The following is a 21,266-nucleotide window of genomic DNA, read 5'->3' on the forward strand; positions in this document are numbered from 1 at the left end:
ATGGGCCAAGTGTTAGTTAAAGAACTAATGTCCCTGAATTTATACAAACCAATAATGTTAAAACAAAACAGAAGCTGAAGTCTGTTTACAAGTATTTTATGCAGCAGCCGCAGGGATAACATATATCTATATGATAAAACAAGACATTCGTATATATGTGTGTTGAATATAGCCGGCCAAATGGCTGGACCGATTAGGCTGAAATATAATGATGATATATAATGAAGATGATATAAAGATGTGTCCTCAACAAACCGTTGAAAAATTATTTTAAAATTTCCCAGGATAAAAATAATTTATCTACTCTTCCACCCCCCCCCCTCTACATCCCCTGTGTACAGTGCACATCCTTGATTTAATTGTTTAGATGTAAAGAGAAAACTATCAGAAAAGTTAAATGATATAGTTGACGGTAAAAGTTTGTTCTGTAAATCTAAATGAGAGCTAGAAAATTTCTAATAGAGATTTATGGACAATTTCTTGAAGAGTAATCTTCGGACATAATTTATATTTCTTGAAAATGAGATCATTTCCATTTTTTGTTTTCAAAATTACCAGAGATATGAATGATTTCGTTAAGAATTAGAAAATTTCATGGTTTTGTTGAAGAGAGTGTTCGCGAAAAATGAAAGTGGGTACAGGCTTATGGCGAAAAATAATCGCTAATCTTACTTCGATGTTGCGTCTATAAGGAGAAAATTGTTAAAAACGACTTATACTGACGAACGTAGCGTCCATACAAATTGATAAAGTTGCAAAATTCGACTTGTATCGTAAAATAATCAATTTAATTTTAAACAAATTGTTTTAAAAAAACTATAATTTTTTAAAAGACGATCGTTTTTAAAAAACGATAAAAAGCTATCATTTTTAAAACTTGATCGTTGCGTTTTCGTTTTTTTGTCGTCGTTTTCATCGTTTAAAAAAAAATTAAAACTTGAACATCTCTAGCCATGTATACAATTGTATACAAAACGAATAAAAAATATTATGAAATATTAACCATATATACGAATGCGTCGAAAAATAATCGATGACTATAGGTTAAAGTATCTGAATGATTTGTTTGAAATTAAATTATTTTTTTTTACTAACCCAGTCGTAAATTGCAACTTTTTTAATTTGTGTGGATGCTACGTTCTTCAGTATAAGACGTTTTTAACAATTTTCTACTTGTAGACACAACAGAGTAACAATCAAAAGCGATTATTTTTTCGTAGTAAGCCTATACCCCCTTTATTTTTTGCGAACACTCCCTTTAAATAACTTTAAATCTTTACAAAATTCTTAATTTCTATTTTAATTTTGAAGGCAAAGACAATGGCAGACCACATTACATTTTGGAAATGACATTACTGGCCGCTATTTTGTGTTTATTATTTCATGACAAATATTGCTGAAATTAGGTTGCCAAATGAATGCCGCAAAATATTTATTAGTTCAAAGACAACTTTCAAGTCTACAATCAGTTAATGAATTATTCCTCTGGTTAATTTACCACCAAACACTTTATTGGTAAAAATCGTGCACCATATTGAAGTAACCGTAATGGGTGACTATAAATTCTCAAATTATCCATCATTAATAATAACTAACTTATTTCATCTCTGTTTTGCTGATTTAATGCCTTATTTCCTCAATTCAAACATAAGGAAAAGGTCAAGTTAATGCATAGTTAAACCATGGTTAGACTTTATGCCTTCATTGATCCACTAGTTTTATTTTTTCACCCAAGTATTATATAAAAATTAATTCATTTGATTGCATATTATAAATGCAAAACATGAAATTTACATTAAAAATTGAGTCTTTGAAAAAACTTTAAATTTCTAATCCTTATATCTTTGGAACCCAATGTCGTAAACTTTTGATAATTCAAACTATGAATTATATTTTATCAATTCTAAGTGTGAAATATCAAAGGTTTGCAAAACTAGGTAGCAAAGATATTGGGATTGGAAAATTAGAGTTTGGGGCAAAAACTCAGGTTTTTTGACGTGTTTTAACAAAGTAATTGTTTAAGACGAGTACCGAAGAATGTATTTTTGAACTCTGAAACATCAGATCTAACAACCTGCTCACAGCTTCAACAAATGTCATTTAAACCCTGGAAAGGTAAAACACCTATTTTATATATTAAATAAATCTATAAATATATGTTGCTTGTCTGTCTGTCTCTGTGTCTGTTTGTTTTTGTCAAATAGACGTCAAAACGGCAGAACCGATCGGGCCCAAATTTTGTGTGGTGGGACCTCACATGACCCAAGGGATGGTTAATGAATGCACAAAATTTCAAAAGTTAGCCTTCAACAAAATTCGATTTTCATTAAATTTTAAAGAAATCCACGAAATTTCTTTATAAGTTATTTATAATGTACAATGTACAAATACAAAGAGAAAATGTTTAATTGAAATAGATGAAGAGCGCGATGCGCCCTTAAGGCCTAGTATATATATATATATAGCCAGAGAAACCATAACACTAAGAGAGACAAAAAAAGTCGCAGTTGTCCCCCCCCCCCTGGGTAACATAGAAAAAAAATACGTCAAAATAGCAGACCTAGTAAGGCAACAATTTCGAATGGAAATTGACTTGGCTTGCACTTAGGTTGTTTCAAGATGGTCAATTGAGAACATTTTTACCTGTTCCTAATTTTTGAAATCACGGAAAAATGGAAAATCAACGAAGTTTTAAATGTTAATTTATGCTAAAATAAACTCGATTCATGTTCTAAGTTTCGAAACCCTTTTTCTGACTTTTAATTTTTCTAACTAATATGGGTTCTGCTAGATCAAATAGTCAAAGTTTGAAATACCAAAGACTCACCCCATCAGGTTGCAAAGATAAAGGGATTCGAATAAATGATTTGGTGGTGAGCAATCATGTTTTTTGATCTTGTCTCCTGGTTTTTGGTTTGTTGGGATTATAAGCGCCGAAAGGTTCACAAACCACACTCCTACAAAATCTTTATTCAAATCGGCTTTGACTTGCATGAACTGGGGAACAATTATTTTTTAATAATTTAGAATGCCCTTCAATATCTGAACAAGAGTCAAGACGACACAGAAGAGACGCAAACCTAGGTAATTAGTCAAATTTAGATGGAGATTAAAGGGACTGTAAAGGAAAAATGAAAGGGGGTATAGGATGAAACCTGAGAATCTCAGACGTTAAACGATACGTATAAAACATCTATCTGATGTTCCTGTCTCGAGAAATAAATATAAAACTGTGTCAAATTTATACGAAAATTCATATATATGCAATTTTGTATAAAAGTTGTAATATTAAACAGATCATATTCAACCAATACGCAACCAATCTGAAAACGACGATATCCCACAGGAGCCTGAGAATCTCAGGTTTGCTTCTATTATAATTTTGTAATTTTTATTTTGAACTTTTAATAGATATAATTGATAATATAGTCCGTATTACGTCACCAGAATTTCAGCCTATGGCCGTGCAGTATAATTGTCACGTGATACAGACGGAAATCACGTGACCAGTATACTGCACTGCCATTGGCAGAAGTTCTGGTGACGTAATACGGATTATACAAATAATAAATAATAATTTTTTTGTCAAATCATTAGTGTTATTCATTACTGTAATTTTAAGTTTATTTGATTTTTAAGTTCATCAACACTAACATTAAAGAAATTATGTTATATTTAAAAAGCAGCCCTGGCTGTAGTTTCAGTAATTTGCCGCCAAGAAAATAAGGTGAAACGTCCGGCTATCATATTTACATACGTGAAACTCTGACTGGGTTCAAGTAAAGTTTCATTAGATGTCGGAAATGTGATACAGTAGGACCCATAAAGCTTTGGAATATGAAGACGACATTATCTTATGCCGGTAGCTTGAAAATCAACTTAATAGATAAAATGAGTTTGTGCAAGTGTACACTCAAAACACAGACACAGTGCAAAATTGATTTGTTTTATGTTTGTTTAATCAGTTAAAATCATAACTTGAACATTACAGTCATTTTCTCATTCCACAGTTTTATGAGTACCACTAGGTAGTCCATTTGGATCCGAATAAAACCAAAGATTCTACTCTGTTTAAAAAGATAAATTTTAGAAGATTCTTTGTCCCGCGCTGAAGCCAGGATTAAGCAATTGGAAGAAGATCTGAGGCAAACCAAAAATATTGGTAAATATTTAAATTGAAAGATTCCAAATTATATAGATAAGCAGTTTTTTGTTTTGATTTTTTAAATTGTTAAAAAACACATTTAATTATTTACTAGCTGAAGGGCCAGGCGTTGCCCATGGGAAAAAATTAATTTTTTTTTTAAATTTAAAAAAAGAGATATTTTTGAAATAAATTTGAATTCTTTTTAGCCTACAACACCCCCCGGCCACCTTCGAGTGTCCACAAAAATTTCAGCCTTATCGGTCTAGCCGGCTATAGACAACAATGTGAAGGTTTCATCCAACCTCTTATATTTTTTAAAATAAAAACGAAAATTGACAAAAGAAAACTATATCTTTGCCACAAACTTTGATTTTCTCGTGAAATATCAAAGTTTTAAACTATCAGGTTATTAAGGTATTAGGATTAAAACAAATGTGACACAAACTTAAATACTTTAGATTAAAGTTTTTTCTCTAAAATCTAAAAGTTTCATCTAAAATTATATAATAAAGATGAATTTCAAAAGTTATAGTTTCAAGAACTAGAAAAGAATATCTTGTCTTTGAAACCTGAAACTTGAACTTTATTGTTTTAAGAAAATATTTGGATGTCAAGTATATATATTTAGATGTCAATTATATATATTTAGATGTCAAGTATATATATTTAGATGTCAAGTATATATATTTAGATGTCAAGTATATATATTTAGATGTCAAGTATATATATTTAGATGTCAAGTATAACGAATTCTTGACACAACAGATAAAAAATCCAAACCGTGTAATAAAAGAACTAAACACTCGCTGCATATTACAATTTTGTACTCCTTATATCTGATGTCATAGACTTGTTATATAGACCTGATGTCCAGACTTGTGATATAGACCTTATGTCATAGACCTGTGATATAGACCTGATGTCATAGACCTGTGATATAGGCCTGATGTCATAGACCTGTGATATTCCAAAAAATGAATATTGGGATTAGAAAATTGAATTTTAGATACTTTAAACTATTAATTTTGTTAGATCAAACATAAAACAAGTAAAAATATGAAAACAAAGAGAAAAAAATAGTAATTTAGCTAAAAATTCTTATAATTCATAACACTGGCCTTCGTTACTCCAAGATTTAGGGGTTTGCAAATAAATTAACTCTTTAATGATATTTAAGAGGGGCTTGCCAATTTGTGATTATCATCATTACCATTATTTCTGTAATTATTTCTATTCTTTCTATTGTTTATATGATTATTACATTTATTATCACTATTATTATTTCTTTCTGGATAATGCATGAATATATAATGCTGATCATCGGACAACTTCATGTCTCTTTCATTATATGTGTGTCTTATAAAAGAAAATCAAAATCAACAAAAATTTGAAAAAAAATAATAAAATTTGTATCTATTTAAGATAAGGCTAGTTATGTTTGCATAACAGAGTCAGGTGAAATAAAGCAATCTGGAGACTCCTGGACTCTTAGTAACATCAACGCCGAGCTCATTTGCTTCTGCCAGGTAAGCATTTCTAACAAACAGTTCTAGAATAACAAAAAGAATATTTCGCGTAATTATTTTAAACTAGCTTTCTGCTTGGGAACCCAGCTTTGCTTGCAGTCTGCCCTATACAATTTTTCCTACTCCGTTAAAAACCAAACTAAGAACCTTTCCGAGTTTCCCAATAAATATTTGAGGCAAATCGGTCCAGGGGTTCTTGCATTATGATCGGATACACAAAGAAACAGACAGACAAACAAAGATTATTATTTTACATACTGGGTGTCCCAAAAAACCCGATCTTTTAGCAGGGGTCCATATAATTCCATCCAATACGATCCCAAATGCTGATTGCTTTTAGAGGCAAAATTTAACCATGTTGTTATTTAATACAATTGGAAGTATGATGTCAAGTTGTAGAAAAAAATACATACTGTAGGGAGTGTTTATTTTTCTGTATATCATAATTTCTCTCTTAGGAAGTGTTCTAGGCAAATCGTTTGTCACTAAATGTCTCCAAAACAAAGTATATAGTATTTTAAAATAGAAATATGCACTTTGACCCTAACAGTTGTAATATATCAATGGGAAATGGGATACTTGAAAGGATTGGTAATAAATGTGTGAACAAATATTTCAAATTTGTTGGGCTTAAACTTGACGAATTTTTAAACTGGGATTTTCAAATTGAACAAATCTGGAATAAAATTGCTAGCTCAATCTTTGCAAATAAAAGGCAATCAGATCGGTTAATAATAGTACTTTCAAGGCACATTCAAATCCATTATTTTCAAAACTGAAAGTTCTTAATCTTGATGATACATACAAACTTTGTGTTCTGGCATTTATGGACGGATACTTTAATGATAACCTTCCCTCTTCCTTCCAAAATATGTTTAAGTCTTTAGCTGAACCGAATAGAACAAAATCATATAAATTAGAACGGGTTTTAAACAAACATTTAGAAAGCTTTCCGTCCTCAATGTTTCCTAATTTGTTGAATGAAATTGAATTTGACCTTAAAGAAACTAAATCTGCAAAAATATTCAAACAAAGAGTAATCAATATTTATCTTGAGAATTATGAGAGGTTTAAATGCGAAAAACCTAGCTGTATATCGTGTGAATAATTTTTATATAAAACAACTAAAATAACTGAAACTGTATTAGCTTATTTCTGTTTATGTAGCTACCATCATTAACACCCTGTATTTTAATTTATCTCTACATAAAAATCCCTCTGATCTCACTCTGCCACAGATCACCTGACAATCTCCTTTCTTCCAATCAACTCCTTACCTATCCAAAACATATCTTGATATGTGTAACCAATTATATTCAGTATCGTTAATTAACTTCGGGTCAACCACTCAAAACAACCAACCCTGGTTAGGCGGGTCCAAACTGCATAGTAAATTGTGATTGCTTATTTGTAATATCTCATGCTTCGTAGTTGCATAAAAATATGAAAATATGTTGCACGAAAATTTAAGAAGTTTAAGAACAGTTTGAAATTTGACATCATGGCTTGGTTGAGTTTATGAATTTAAATTTCATTAGAGTTTTAGTTTACAATGGAGGAAAACAAATTTCCTTGCATTTGAGTACCACAAAATAAAGGGCCACACAAACTTTAAACCTGGTCTTTTAAAGGAGTTTGGGCGCTAAGAAACTGGGTTTTTGCCACAACCTCAAATGTTATTTGATATTTCATACTAAGACTTTTTGATATAACAGAGTTCATAGTTTAAAATATCAAAGTTCCACGTCATCGAGTTGCAAAGATATATGGGCTAAAAATTAGAGGTTGTGACAAAAACTCATTTCCTTTCATCATCATTACAGGCTGCTTTAAGTCAATTACCTTTATAATTACCATTATATCAATATTCTTAATCATTTTTGTGTTATTATAAACCCTTATTATAAATTATTGAAATAAAATGTGAATACAATGATAATTTTTTATTTTCCTATTCACAATGACAATATTAATTTTTAAACAAGCAAAAATGTAAATGTGAAAATGTTTTTACTTCTAATGCTCTGCTACATACCTCTAATATATCAATCGATCTGAAAAGTTCCATGTTCCATGTTCGAAATATTTATGATTGAACCATGGTGAGTGCTACAATATCTAAAAGATCGTTTTTTCGGGACACCTGTACATATAGATATACTAGTCGGCAAAAAGATCCTTATTTTCTTACTAAATCTTCCTTTACCTAACTTTTGTCCTTTTTAGGAAGGGCTTATAAAATGCAAACTTGCTGCTTGAGGAAAACGAGTTATTTAGGACCTATATTTCATGATGTTTTAAGTACGGTGAATATTATTATTTAGCTAATATGTTAAACAAAATTTATTTAGATAAATAAAAATTAACTATTTAATTTTCTCCACTTTTTATCCATATCTCTTCAATTTTTGGAATTGGCTTAGAAACCATAATCAAAGAGAAAAGATCCGACTTACAGCCACAACCGTACCCGTTCAACGTTTGTCTAAGAAAAAAATTAAGTCTGCCAAAAACTCAGATTTTCTAACTTCTATATCAATACAACCAATGTTAAATAATCTAAGCTTAAAACATACAAGGTTTACACTTTCTGGTTGCAAATGTCCAAACTAGTTTTCCGATTTTTAAAAGTTAATATTTTTTCTTGGCAAAATTATTCAATTTTAACCAGCCATTTCCCTAAAGTTATGCGAGTTTTTTGGGCTAGATCGGTTCGGTTTTTTGAGTTTTATCGAATACAACCAAATAGACAGAATTTGAGACATAATTTCTCTAGTAACAGATTAAACTCCACTGTCATGATAATCATTTGACAATAGTTATAGCTATGATCCAACTAACATCAAAACGGCTGAACCCTTCAGGTCTAATTTTTTTGATCTTCACATTTTGAATAGCTTGTCAAGATTAAAAAGCATCTCTCCAATTTCTAAATTTTAGAAAATTCTCCAATAAGAACAGAAAACTTCGGTGAAAACCACAAAACTGTAAAAGAAGACGACCTTAGACTCCAGTTATGACTTTAAATAGTCCAATAAACATAAAACAAAGCAATGGTGTGGTGAAAACATACCCAAAAAGCGAGTATAAAATTACTAATAAAACTATTTAATCTGTAATAACATCGAATACACTTACACATTGCTTTAATGTCGTTTTCCTATTCCACAGTTTTTATTGCATGCGATTTAATGTTTTGAAATGTGCTAAGAAAATGCATGCAGATATGCGAAATACTAGAAAAGAGGACACAAAGCGCCCTGAAGGTGGGTCCCATAAAACTGTGAAAAAGGAAGACAACTGTTAGAGTCAAGTTTATTTTATTAGTACAATACATAATTGTAACACTGGAATTGTGTAGTTTTCATTTCCTATTTAACAATGTTATGGTTCTCATACTAATTTAAAAACTTTCCCCCCACTTTGGTTTTTGATTAAAAAACTAGATCCAAATTCAGGTCTGTATGTAAAAAAATTAAATCAAATCACTAAAAAACGAAGTCAGAAAGCCCCCTTTTTTTGACAATATGGACATTTCCCTTTCGATTCTCTTTTCTTCATATTTCCAAAAATATAAATACTCTAACACAAGTTGTTATTCAACTCGACTTTTAATCATCATTTGAATTAAAAGTTCCAAGTTTTTACAATGATAATAAATCATGATTTTAATATCTATATCTGAACTAACACTCGCTTTAAAACAATAATGAACATATTTATTGAATAAAATTTGATTAAAAAAGATGAATATCTTTAGAAAAAGTATAATTATATAGGTTCGTAAGGAAAATATATTTAGGTCAACAGCTTGAAGAACATAACAGCCAGGGTTATATTAACAACAACAACAACAAACATCAGCTGTTGTCTAGAAAACCAATCCTAAAACAAAAATGAAATGATTTTTAGAAATTCTTATAATCTTTAAAAAACTTAAACTATTGATTCAAAAAAACTGAAATTATGTTTTGCTTCCGTAGAATAATCTACAAATTTTTCATGATTGAAATATGAGTAAATGTGTTCAATTTTACTTCATTATTAATTAAAATTTAAAGGAAAAAAGTAAATTTACGATTGAAAATATTAATAAATTATTTGCTATAAAATCTTTAAAAAATGTATAATTATAAAGAGCTATAGGCCACATTTGGTAAAATAAAAAATAAATCGTAAAATAATACATACCCTGATTTGAGGATTGAAAATATAAAGTATAGGGTTCGCTCTGTATTTCTCCGCCTCCTCCAAATCACGGCGGATTTGCTCCCGCCGGGCGGAGCTTAGGACGGATATCTCTTCTCTTGTCATCACCTGGGTACCCGCCTTTACAGTCACGGCGGGTAACGCCGCCACATCCGGCAAAGACTTTTTCCGCTGCATCGCCGATGTTCCCAGCACCTAGAATAAATAAATACTTTAAGCTTAAAAATTCATTAACTATATAACTTTAAACTAAGGCCTGAAATTAAAGGACTTTGCCACAAACTCTGATTTTCTAATCACTTGATCTAATTAGCACAATTTCGTAGACCTAAGATATTTTAAACTTTGAATTTGTAAGATCAAATCATAACAGTTTGAAATATCAAAGGTTAGGATCAAATCATAACAGTTTGAAATATCAAAGGTTATGATCAAATCATAACAGTTTGAAATATCAAAGGTTATGATCAAATCAAAGCAGTTTGAAATATCAAAGGTTATGATCAAATCATAACAGTTTGAAATATCAAAGGTTATGATCAAATCATAACAGTTTGAAATATCAAAGGTTAGGATCAAATCATAACAGTTTGAAATATCAAAGGTTATGATCAAATCATAACAGTTTGAAATATCAAAGGTTATGATCAAATCATAACAGTTTGAAATATCAAAGGTTATGATCACATCATAACAGTTTGAAATATCAAAGGTTTGCCTTACCCTATCAGGTTAATAGAGATGTAAGGATAAAAAATAAAAGGGGTGTCAGCACAGAACCCTTTTTAAAATGAAGAAAAGAAAATTAGGTTCATGCTGTTTCTCTGCTGTATACAATCGGTGAATGCGTGCCTCTTCATGGGAAACGTACTTATGCTTTGTAAATTATAATCATAAATACATCTAAGTGACAGATTGCTAATGTGAAATTAAATCCAAACTATCTATATGTTTTCCAATACTGCAGTTAAAAAGTTGACAATATACTCTTTCTTTCTGGGAAACCTTTCTGTGTGATAGTTGTATCATTTCAGACCCGAGTGTCTAGGACTCAACATTGATGTATTGTTAAACATCTAGTTCTAATATATATATGGTTTAGCTTCTCATCTTCCCACTTAAAGGGAGTGTTCGCGAAAAATGAAAGGGGGTATAGGCTTAATGCGATAAAAAAGCGCTTTTGATCGCTACTAATCTAACTTCTATCTGTTGCGTCTATAAGGAGAAAATTGTTAAAGACGTCTCATACTGAATAATTTAGCGCACATACAAATTCAGAAAATTGCAACATACGACTAAGACCGTAAAAAATCAATTTAAATTCAAACAAATCATTCAGATATTACAACCTAAAGTCATCGATTATCTTTCGCCACATTTTTAAATAGTTTATATTTTTTAATATTTATTAATTAATTTGTTTTAAATTTGATTATTTCCCTTGTCGCTTGCGCAACTATCTAAGAATGCCGCGCACCACTCACATTTCCCGAAATCCGGTAAAACGTTTTCTAAAAAAAAAAAATATTATAAAATGTAAACTATATACAAATGTGGCGAAAGATAATCGATGACTAAAGGTTGTAATATCTGAATGATTTTTTGAAATTAAATTGATTCTTTACGGTCTAAGTCGTATGTTGCAATTTCCTGAATTTGTATGGGCGCTAAGTTATCCGGTATGAGACGTCTTTAACAATTTTCTCCTTATAGACGCAACAGATAGAAGTAAGATTAGTAGCGATCAAAAGCGCTTTTTTATCGCATTTAGCCTATACCCCCTTTCATTTTTCGCGAACACTCCCTTTAATATAATTACTTATTGGTTTGCAATTGTACATTTACTTATGCATGAAAGAGGTACAACTTGTATTGAGCATTCGCATCTTAAAAGCCATAATTAATATTTGTTTAAAGTATACAAATACTAGGCTTTTTCAGATACAATTTTATTTTTATTTAATTTTTTTTTAAATCGTAAATTTTTAGTTTTGACCAGCCATAAACCTTCCCTATGGTAAAGTGATTTGCCACAAAAAATGTGGGCCCGATCAGTTTAACTCAAATTTACTAATCCTTATATCTTAGTAACTTGATGGTGTAATCCTTTGATATTTCAAACTTAGGATTTTTGACTTAACAAAATTTACAGTTTGAAATAATCAAATGGTTAACGACATCGGGTTGCACAGATATTGGGATTGAAATATTTTTAAGTTTGTGGCAAAGTTTAAAGGTGTTTACTAAATATATTTTCTAACTTTAGAATATTTTGTTTGTACACCCAAAAGTGATAAAAACATCTTTTTTTAAAGACAATAGCTCTTTAGAAAAGGTGTTTAAAATTACGAATGAAAAAATCAGAATGCTGTATACAAAAATCAAATTGTTCTAGTTCTTGATAAACTTGTTGTAAATCACAAAAGAAAAGAAATTTGAGAAATCTTTAGAAGAGTAAAATGAGTAATTTTATGGATCAAGACTGACAAGTATTTCTAGTAAAGCATATTTAAACATTCTGTAAAACTATTTAAAAGGAGACCGTTATGTATTTTGGCTGACCTTATTTTCATAAATTAATTTAATTTAGAAAGTAGCCTGTAAGAAATGATTGATGATATTGATAAAAAAATGACCTAACTGAGTACATTTCCGCTTTTGAAATATGATTTCATTTTTGGGATTTCTCAATAATATCGGGAATGTGAAAATGATAAAATTGCAAAGAAAAGCCTTGTTAAAACCTCAGTAACATGAAATATATCAATTATAATATGCAATTGGAAAGAAATAACGTAATGTACATCGGCTTAGAGATGTTTCTTAATAATGTTGACAAATTATCATAAAATATAAAACAAAATATGAAATGTTTGTTTATTATCTATGCTATTGCTAGGGAAACCTTTGGAGTAAAATATGATTAAAAAGCAACCTCCAATGTCAAATTATATTACGGATTGAGATAATCGAATACAACCGAAAGGCTAATAAACACACATTATAATGAAATCTTAAATCATTAAAACAATTTATGTTTCAAAACAGTGGTAGAATTTTTCTCAGGGGTGGGGGGGAGGAGGTAATTCTTATAATTTGCCAAATTTGCTTAAATTTTCATTTTCTTGAAAACTTAACATGAATTTGCTGAAGAGGTTATCTGATATCTTATTATGGCCCAATATTAGATAAAACTTGACACTAATATTTTCATATTTTCAGAAATACACGTTGGCGAAATTCCCCCTTTTTGCCAACAAACCCTTGCAAAACACTGTTCTGTAACCTGAGTAGTTTGATGCAAACAAAAAACAAAATTTAATTTTAAATGAAGCTTATTAGGAAGATATAGAAAAGATAGGCCGGGGAGTGGGGGGGGGGATGGGGTCTGTTAAAGGATTTGTGTATAAGCTGGGACTTGTGCAGAAGCTACAATAATGTTGGCTTGAGTCCAGAAGACCGGCTCTACCTGCTCCAAGCCGATACTCAGGCACTCAGGTATACAGCATCAATATAGAGCACAGGGGGGGGGGGTTAGTACACTTTTTCATCCTGTCAATTTCATGTATCACGTCAGCTTTGGTTGAATCATTTTACTTTTCTTGTATTAGTGTTAGCTCAAGAACTTAAATGCTTGAATGATAGCAAATTATTTTCGGAATTACGATACTCTTTTTAAAAAGTTAATAATAAATAATTAATAGAAAAAAAGTCAATAAAGTTAAAGGAATTTACCTTATATGTTGCCTGCTGGGATTCAACCGGCTTCATATACAAGGATTCAGTTCTCTTGGGCGGAGCTCCAAAGTGTGGTATCTCCTGATGAACTCCTCGGAATCGAAGTTGATCTTCGACCGGGAGTTTAAGGTCGGACAAACCACCACCGACCGCCCCATTGCCTGTTGGATGGGAAATAATGGCGTCAAGATTTAGTGAATCCAACCCTGAACTTGTTTTATTTTCACTTAAACCCTGCTCCGGGTTCATTGGAGTCCTTTGTCTAGACTGTGGTCTATTAATTCTGTCCCTACTCACATCTCTAGACAATTGTTGCCGAGATCCTTGACGGGAACCCAGTCCGTACCGATCAGCAGATCTTTCCCGACTGGGTGGTCTTTTATAATGTTCAAACCTATCGTCCATTATTTTCTGGAAATTGTATCCACCGCCGGCCTGAGATGCCCCGATATCATTCTGTGCTCCCATTCTGGATCTTTCCTGTCTTGTTGGAGTTCGTCCTCGGGAGATCTGTTCTGATATCTGGAGGGTATTTGGCTGGCGTAGTACTGAAGGGTCAGGGAATGATGGAACTTCCGGTTCCAAACGCATGGTTGGGGCAGCCAGCATTGGAGCGGATATAGTACTCACTCTAGGAGATATATCACTCTTATTGGTCATGTTTTGTCTAACGGGTTCACTGGGTAGAGGGGGACTAAATCTTTGTGGTTGGGGTCTGGAGGGGGGTGCACGCAATGTCATTGAATTCTGAACAGGTTGGGGAGGTTGATTAAGCGATGTTTTAGCTGGGGCTGGGGTAGGATTAACAGGGGAGGCTGTAAAATTATTTCTTACGTCTACAGAAGTGTTTGGTACGCTTGGTTTGTTGATCACATTGCCCGAATTACCAATATGGTTTGAAAGTGTTTTTTCTGTAAAAGGGGGCTGGGCAAGCCCCTGGCTTCGTGGACTAGGCTGACCTGAATCTATAGCTCGTGGACTTGGAGGACCTATTCCACGAGGACTTGGAGGTCCAGGTCCAACTTTTCCTGCTCCGGGCAGGTCTAACTTGTCTAAGGTAAGTGGGGGTGGATGAGAGTTGGATTGTAAAGGAGGCAGGTCCTTTTCAAGTTCTAGGGAGGGCAGACCTAGATAAATTAATGATTAATATTGAAACAGTTTTGATTATTTGGTTCTGTTTTCAGGTTGAACTAGTAATTATTTGGGACTAGTTTAACTATAAAAGTACAAGAACAGCTGCTGGACAGGAATTTATTTGAAAAAAGTTGATGGCATGAACTCCAAGTATAATTGTAACATTAATTCAAGATATTTGCTGACCTCGCATTTTTTCTTAAGCATAAATTTTCATATACTCTACTACTCATCATATATGGGAAATATCAAATATACCCTTGAAAACACATCATAAGCTGAGAGGGAGGGAAGAGAGGGGGGGGGGGGGAAGTTGTCATAAATATGATGACATCCACTTCATTATTTTAAATTATTGTCCGTAGAAATGTTTGGCCACAATTTCAAATGACAAACAAACATATGTCCCTGTTTAAATCAAAAAGAAAATTTAAACAAGGACAAATTGAATTTTAAAATTAATTATAATTTAAATTTATTATATAAAATTGTTTGAGGATAACTGAATGTTCTCTACCCTTTATTGAAGTTAATTTATCTTGCTTTTACTTAATTTGATTCCATTAAAGGAAACTGCTGAGCAAGTGAGGAGATATTAGACCGGCGTGTTGCATACCTGGTTTCCCAAAATCAGGAGCCAGCTTGAGTGCGCAGGCGCGAGCCTCCGTAGAGTCGTCTCTAGCACACTCTGCCGCGTAATCAGCTTGCTCAGACTTGCCTCGTGCAGTTGCAGTTCTAGGTAATTTCAATTTAAAAAGTACTTTTTTATCAACGATCTTCTTTTTGTTTGAAAAAGTTCAAACTTTAAGAAACGAACATCTCTGATACTTTTTCAAACAAATATCTACATCATTGATCTATATTGATCACGTTATATGGTGGCTATTTGAAAAAAAGTTTTTCTATTAGAAAGTTAATGAATTAGGTATTTCAGACCTTGAAAAATATTTTAAATGACCACCTAGAGAGTGTTTAAAGTTTTGTTCCAGATTAATTTAAAAGTCTAGAAAACAATTTGAGATAAAATCTTTAAATAAGACAAAAAATTCCATAGAACTTAATGAAGACCGACGGACCGGCCTGTAACACTAGAGATAGACACTAGTTCGAGAATAGTAAACTAGACAGACATAGATTCTATACCTGGAGATTGCTATATCAGCCTTCTGCAGGGCAATCTTAGAAGCCCTCTGCGCAGCATTCACAGCAGAATCTATTCTCTCTCGGAATTTGGCAGAACGGATGAGGAAAAGGTGTTTCTTCTTATTACTAGTGATCAGGATGTTATTCTTGTACTTCCCCTCCTCCCTGGACCCATCCTTGAAGGTCGTGACTCCGTATCCGTATTTTCGGTTGTTAAACCACTCCCCCTCGTACTTGAGACCGTCTGATCTTTCACTGATCCCAAATCCGCATCTTTTGTCGTTCTTCCACTCTCCCATATAGGTTTCGGTAACATTAGAATCAAGCAACTCATCCTTAAATAAAAATATATCTTTATATTATTATTATTTTCTAAATTACGATGAATAATATAGTTTTATACTTATTTAATATGGAAACCCAGCGTTGCCTAGGAACTAAACTTTACCTATAAACGTCGACCCACTCAACTTTGAATCTTTGACCCCAGCTAAGATCATCCCCGTGGTTCTACCGATTTCCCAATCAAAATTTTTGACAAATCGGTCAAGGGGTTTCTGAGTTATGATCAGATATACAAACAGAGATTACTACTTTATAAATATAGATACAAAGCCTTTACATTAAACACTACAACTTTAAAACATCCAAAACAGACCTTTTTTATTTCTTTTCTATCTCTTCCTGCAAATTAAACTAATTGGTTGTGTTTAAATTGGCATGTTTAGTGGGAATAATATGAATAAAAACAAAAAATATTACATTTATAGATGTAAAAAAATGTCAAATATTAATTTGTATTGCTCAAATTGTGTGTTTTGATGGACAGAAACGGTGCTGGGGAGCTCCTCATATTCCCATAAGTTTACATTCCTGACATGCCATAGTAAGGATTGAGTCTTTGCCACAAACTCTGATTTTCAACACAATGTCGTAGATATTTCAAACTATGAATTCTGTTAGATCAAATAATTTATGTTAGAAATTTCAAAGGTTTATACCATCAGGTTGCAAAGATATAGGGATTAGAACAATTGAGTTTGTGACAAAGACTAAATTTCTTTGACTGGCAATATCTAATATCTAATATCTAATATCTATTATCTAATATCTAATATCTAATATCTAATATCTAATATCTAATGAGAATAGCGAAGAAGGTTGTTTAAACAAAACTGGTGTTGACCAGCATTGAGTATTCAGGACTCGTTTACAGAGAATCTGCTTAAATGTAAAAACCGGCATTACAAGGAATTCAGGCAGTTTCAGGCCAAACAGGAGAAGGAGGAGGAGCCATGCTTTAAGTAAAGAAATACTTTTGTTCGAAGAAATGCTTTACACATTTGCAAGACAGGCAGGCCTTAGAAATAGCTTAAAATTTCGAATCTGAACCTAATCTTAAAAACAGTAATGAATCTTTTGCGCTCAGTGAAAACATTTGGCCAGTATGTCACAATGCACCCTGCATTAGTTTCCCAGCATTAATGCATTAGATTTGAATATTTGAAAACTTGACACTATCCACATTAATTTTCCTTACATAGTCACGGGCCATCAATTCGTAAACTTCTTTTACAACTTACGTTTAAAAAATGTTTAAACTAAAATGATTTTTGAATTCATTAAAATTTGAATTCCAGGCTTCTAAACGTACTTTATAACCCTGGATGTTGCAGACTTCAAGAAAATAATTACCGCTGTAAGAACGCGACAATTTAATTATAAAAAATACATTTTGGATCAGATTAAAACTAATTTTTTTTTCTTCTGATAATCTTCTTTGTATTTGTATATTTGCATAGATTAGCATTTTTAAAAGTATTTTTTAGTGAGCCTGTATTGAGTAAGTTAAGTATCTGCAGTAGTAATGTATCTAGAGTATAAATGATTAAAAGACCGCATTATACCGCGGAGTAGAGAGATTAGAAGAGAGAGAGGAGTAACTAAGTGTTTATAAGGTTCAGGGATTATCTACCTTTCAAAGAGAAAGCTTAAAGAGATTTTTACTTGTAGATACAAGAGTCGGGGTAATCTCACACTTTCAAAATAATAACTTCTGCTCAATGCACAATAGGTGGGGTGTAAATGCACAGTGCACGTTGTATTGTTAACAAACATTTCATAGTTTTGTTGGTAGTTTTTTTTTTCCCCTTTGTCTTCTGTCAAACATAATTTTTTCATCCCTTTTGTCAATAAAGCAAATATTTTGATGATTTCAATCGAAAAATCGCTGCTGAAATACAAAATTATACCCTCAAGCTTATTTGTTACCTCTACAACAAAACTGGCCTGGCTTCCCTCGGACATCATGGAGGCCCCAGCATAGTTTGATTCACTAGACATCCAAGAGGTCGTAGATCCGGTAGATCTTAATACAAAGTTAGTTTATTTCTACTTTCTATACGAGCAGTTAGAACGTCGTAGATCCGGTAGATCTTAATACAAAGTTATTTTATTTCTACTTTCTATACAGGCATTTAGAACGTCGTAGATCTAGTAGATCTTAATACAAAGCTCGTTATTTTCTACAGGCATTAATACAAAGCTCGTTACTTTCTATAACAGGCATTTAGAAAGTCGTAGATCCGGTAGATCTTAATGAATAGGTCGTTTTTTCTACTTTCTATACAAGCATTTAGAAAATAGTAGATCTAGTAGATCTGAATACAAAGCTCCGTAAATGTCCACTTTCTGTACAATAATAGGTCGTAAATTTGATAGATCTTAATTTAGAGCTCTTGAGTTCCTATAGTCATTTTAGGAGGTCGTAGATCTTATTACAGAGATCGAATTATTTCCTAAGTTGTCATTTAGGAGGTCGCAGATCTTAATAAAGAGGTTGATAGTTCTTATTAAATCCTATGTTGTCAGTTAGGAGGTCATAATTCTTAATAGAGAGGTCGTTAGTTCCTATTTAATCCTATGTTGTCATTTAGGAGGTTGTAGATCTAAATACAGAGGTCATTAGTTCCTACAGGCATTAATACAAAGCTCGTTACTTTCTATAACAGGCATTTAGAAAGTCGTAGATCCGGTAGATCTTAATGAATAGGTCGTTTTTTCTACTTTCTATACAAGCATTTAGAAAATAGTAGATCTAGTAGATCTGAATACAAAGCTCCGTAAATGTCCACTTTCTGTACAATAATAGGTCGTAAATTTGATAGATCTTAATTTAGAGCTCTTGAGTTCCTATAGTCATTTTAGGAGGTCGTAGATCTTATTACAGAGATCGAATTATTTCCTAAGTTGTCATTTAGGAGGTCGCAGATCTTAATAAAGAGGTTGATAGTTCTTATTAAATCCTATGTTGTCAGTTAGGAGGTCATAATTCTTAATAGAGAGGTCGTTAGTTCCTATTTAATCCTATGTTGTCATTTAGGAGGTTGTAGATCTAAATACAGAGGTCATTAGTTCCTATTAAATCCTATGTTGGCATTTAGGAGGTTGTAGATCTTAATACAGAGGTCATTAGTTCCTGTTAAATCCTATGTTGGCATTTAGGAGGTTGTAGATGTTAATACAGAGGTCACTAGTTTCTATTAAATCCTATGTCGTCATTTTGGAAGTCTTAGATCTTAATACAGGGGTCGTCATTTCCTTTGCTGTCATTTAGGAGGTAGTAGATCTTAAATTAAGATTCTTAAAACAAGGGACGTTATTTCAGCAAAAAATATTAAGTATCTGTTAATAACCTTCCCTGTTATGTAATTTCAACAAAATTTATTTGTTTCACTAAATGTTATCTTTTATTACTTTCATTATTTTTCATGTCAAAAAGTTTAGTATTATAAATAAAATGAAATTAAGGTTTAATAATTTTTTGGCAAGTCATATATTAATGAAATGAATATGGATAATATGAACTATTAACATTAAACAGCTCTTTTTACAATTTATGATTCTGAGGATCACGAAATAATTAAACCATACTGTAAGGGTTAAATAATATTAAATGATATATATGACCAAATAATTTTCTAATTACATTACAAAAAAAGCACCAGCAGAAAATTTTTATAAAAAGAATGAACATGGTTACCTGAATTTAGCAAAATAAAACATAGAATATTGTTTTGAGGAAATATATTTCAAAAATGGTAAGAAGAAGAAAATGTGGAATGTGATTTATATCTGATGATGAAATAAAGGGTGTCCCACGAAACATTACAATAGCATGACGACTTGAAAGTAGTCTTTGTTCTTTGAATTTTATTTGTGACATTTATTCGTTTAGCATGTATGGATTCTTGAAACAATAACAATAACATTCTCCTAGTCCTGGTATTTCCAAAATTTGGTCTGCCTTTTTTTGTGCAGTCAATATTAACGGAGATACAGGGTGTCCCACGAAGCATGACAGTTGGTGAATAGTTTTGAATGTCTTCTTCCATATACTGTATCAGATATTAGAGATGTTTTGCAGTTTATTTAGTTTGAGAAAATTTTACTCAAATATATTTTACTTAAAAATCAATTTTACTATAATATGGATGCTATAAAATATTTATTATTATTCACTTTGGCAACAAACAACTTGACATGTTATGGAAGAAGACATTTTAAACTATTCATCAACTGGCATGTTTCGTGGGACACCCTGTATATAAAGAATTTCGTTCAGATTTAAATTTTGTTAAATAAGGCCAAAATTGTCGAAAAGGCCAACCACATTCTGGAAATGTCAAGGCTATGGGTATTTTGTGATTATTATCTCTAGAATTTTACTTTTAAAATAAATTCTAAAATAAATGCGGCAAACCATATCAAAAATCAAAGACGACCTTAAAGTCGTCTTGCTACTGTCGTGTTTCGTGCGACATCAAGTTTAAAAAATACATGATGAATGATGTAGGAAATAAAAAAAAGACTGTATCTGTATAAATACCTAATACTTCCAATAACTCCTTTTCTATCTAGGTCTCCAGTACTCCGTTGTTTCCGAATCCGTAGTCCCTAAAAATTAGAAAAGAATAGTGAACTTGTAAACATTAAAATGTTAAACACATTATTAATACCGTTTATAATTATTTTTTAAGACATAAAATTTTTGTCTACATGCAAGCAAAAAATGTTGTATTTAACAATATTTTTTTTAATAGTTTTTTGTAAATTAACCTTACGTGAATTTAGATTAGATTTTTGAAGAAAAAATAAATTTGTCAAATTATGAGTTTTGTTAGACTAAACAATAATCCATGTTTGAAATATGAAAAGTTTGCACCATCATGTTACAAAGATATTGATTTTGTATCTAAAAATTGATTCATATAGTGAATCGTTGATGACGCTCTCGATTTAAAGGTTGATCTAAAATAACATCGACAATTCCTTTGAAATTCAAGGTAAGCATGTTTTGTACTCTTGAA

General features: G+C 31.8%; 2 protein-coding genes across 2 annotated transcripts in view; one reads left to right on the forward strand and one right to left on the reverse strand.

Moving 5' to 3' along the window:
- Positions 1-9,559, forward strand: LOC111695645 (uncharacterized). The gene is made up of 7 exons (XM_023465035.1): positions 1-11; positions 2,024-2,115; positions 3,028-3,084; positions 4,091-4,162; positions 5,570-5,673; positions 7,900-7,974; positions 9,476-9,559. The coding sequence occupies exons 1-6, from the start codon at positions 1-3 to the stop codon at positions 7,930-7,932; spliced, it is 369 nt and encodes a 122-aa protein (XP_023320803.1). The 3' UTR covers positions 7,933-7,974; positions 9,476-9,559.
- The window catches only part of LOC111695646 (uncharacterized), a 19,010-nt gene continuing 7,114 nt past the window's right edge, over positions 9,371-21,266 (reverse strand). Inside the window, exons 8-14 of the mRNA XM_023465036.1 lie at positions 20,786-20,853; positions 18,169-18,265; positions 15,898-16,232; positions 15,371-15,489; positions 13,618-14,747; positions 9,865-10,077; positions 9,371-9,558 (exon numbers count right to left, since the gene is read on the reverse strand). Of these exons, the coding sequence (XP_023320804.1) occupies positions 9,472-9,558; positions 9,865-10,077; positions 13,618-14,747; positions 15,371-15,489; positions 15,898-16,232; positions 18,169-18,265; positions 20,786-20,853 (2,049 nt within the window). The 3' untranslated portion in view covers positions 9,371-9,471. The remainder of the gene's footprint in view (positions 9,559-9,864; positions 10,078-13,617; positions 14,748-15,370; positions 15,490-15,897; positions 16,233-18,168; positions 18,266-20,785; positions 20,854-21,266) is intronic.

Source organism: Eurytemora carolleeae, unplaced genomic scaffold (genome assembly GCF_000591075.1).
Source record: "Eurytemora carolleeae unplaced genomic scaffold, Eaff_2.0 scaffold234, whole genome shotgun sequence".
NCBI lineage: Eukaryota > Metazoa > Arthropoda > Copepoda > Calanoida > Temoridae > Eurytemora > Eurytemora carolleeae.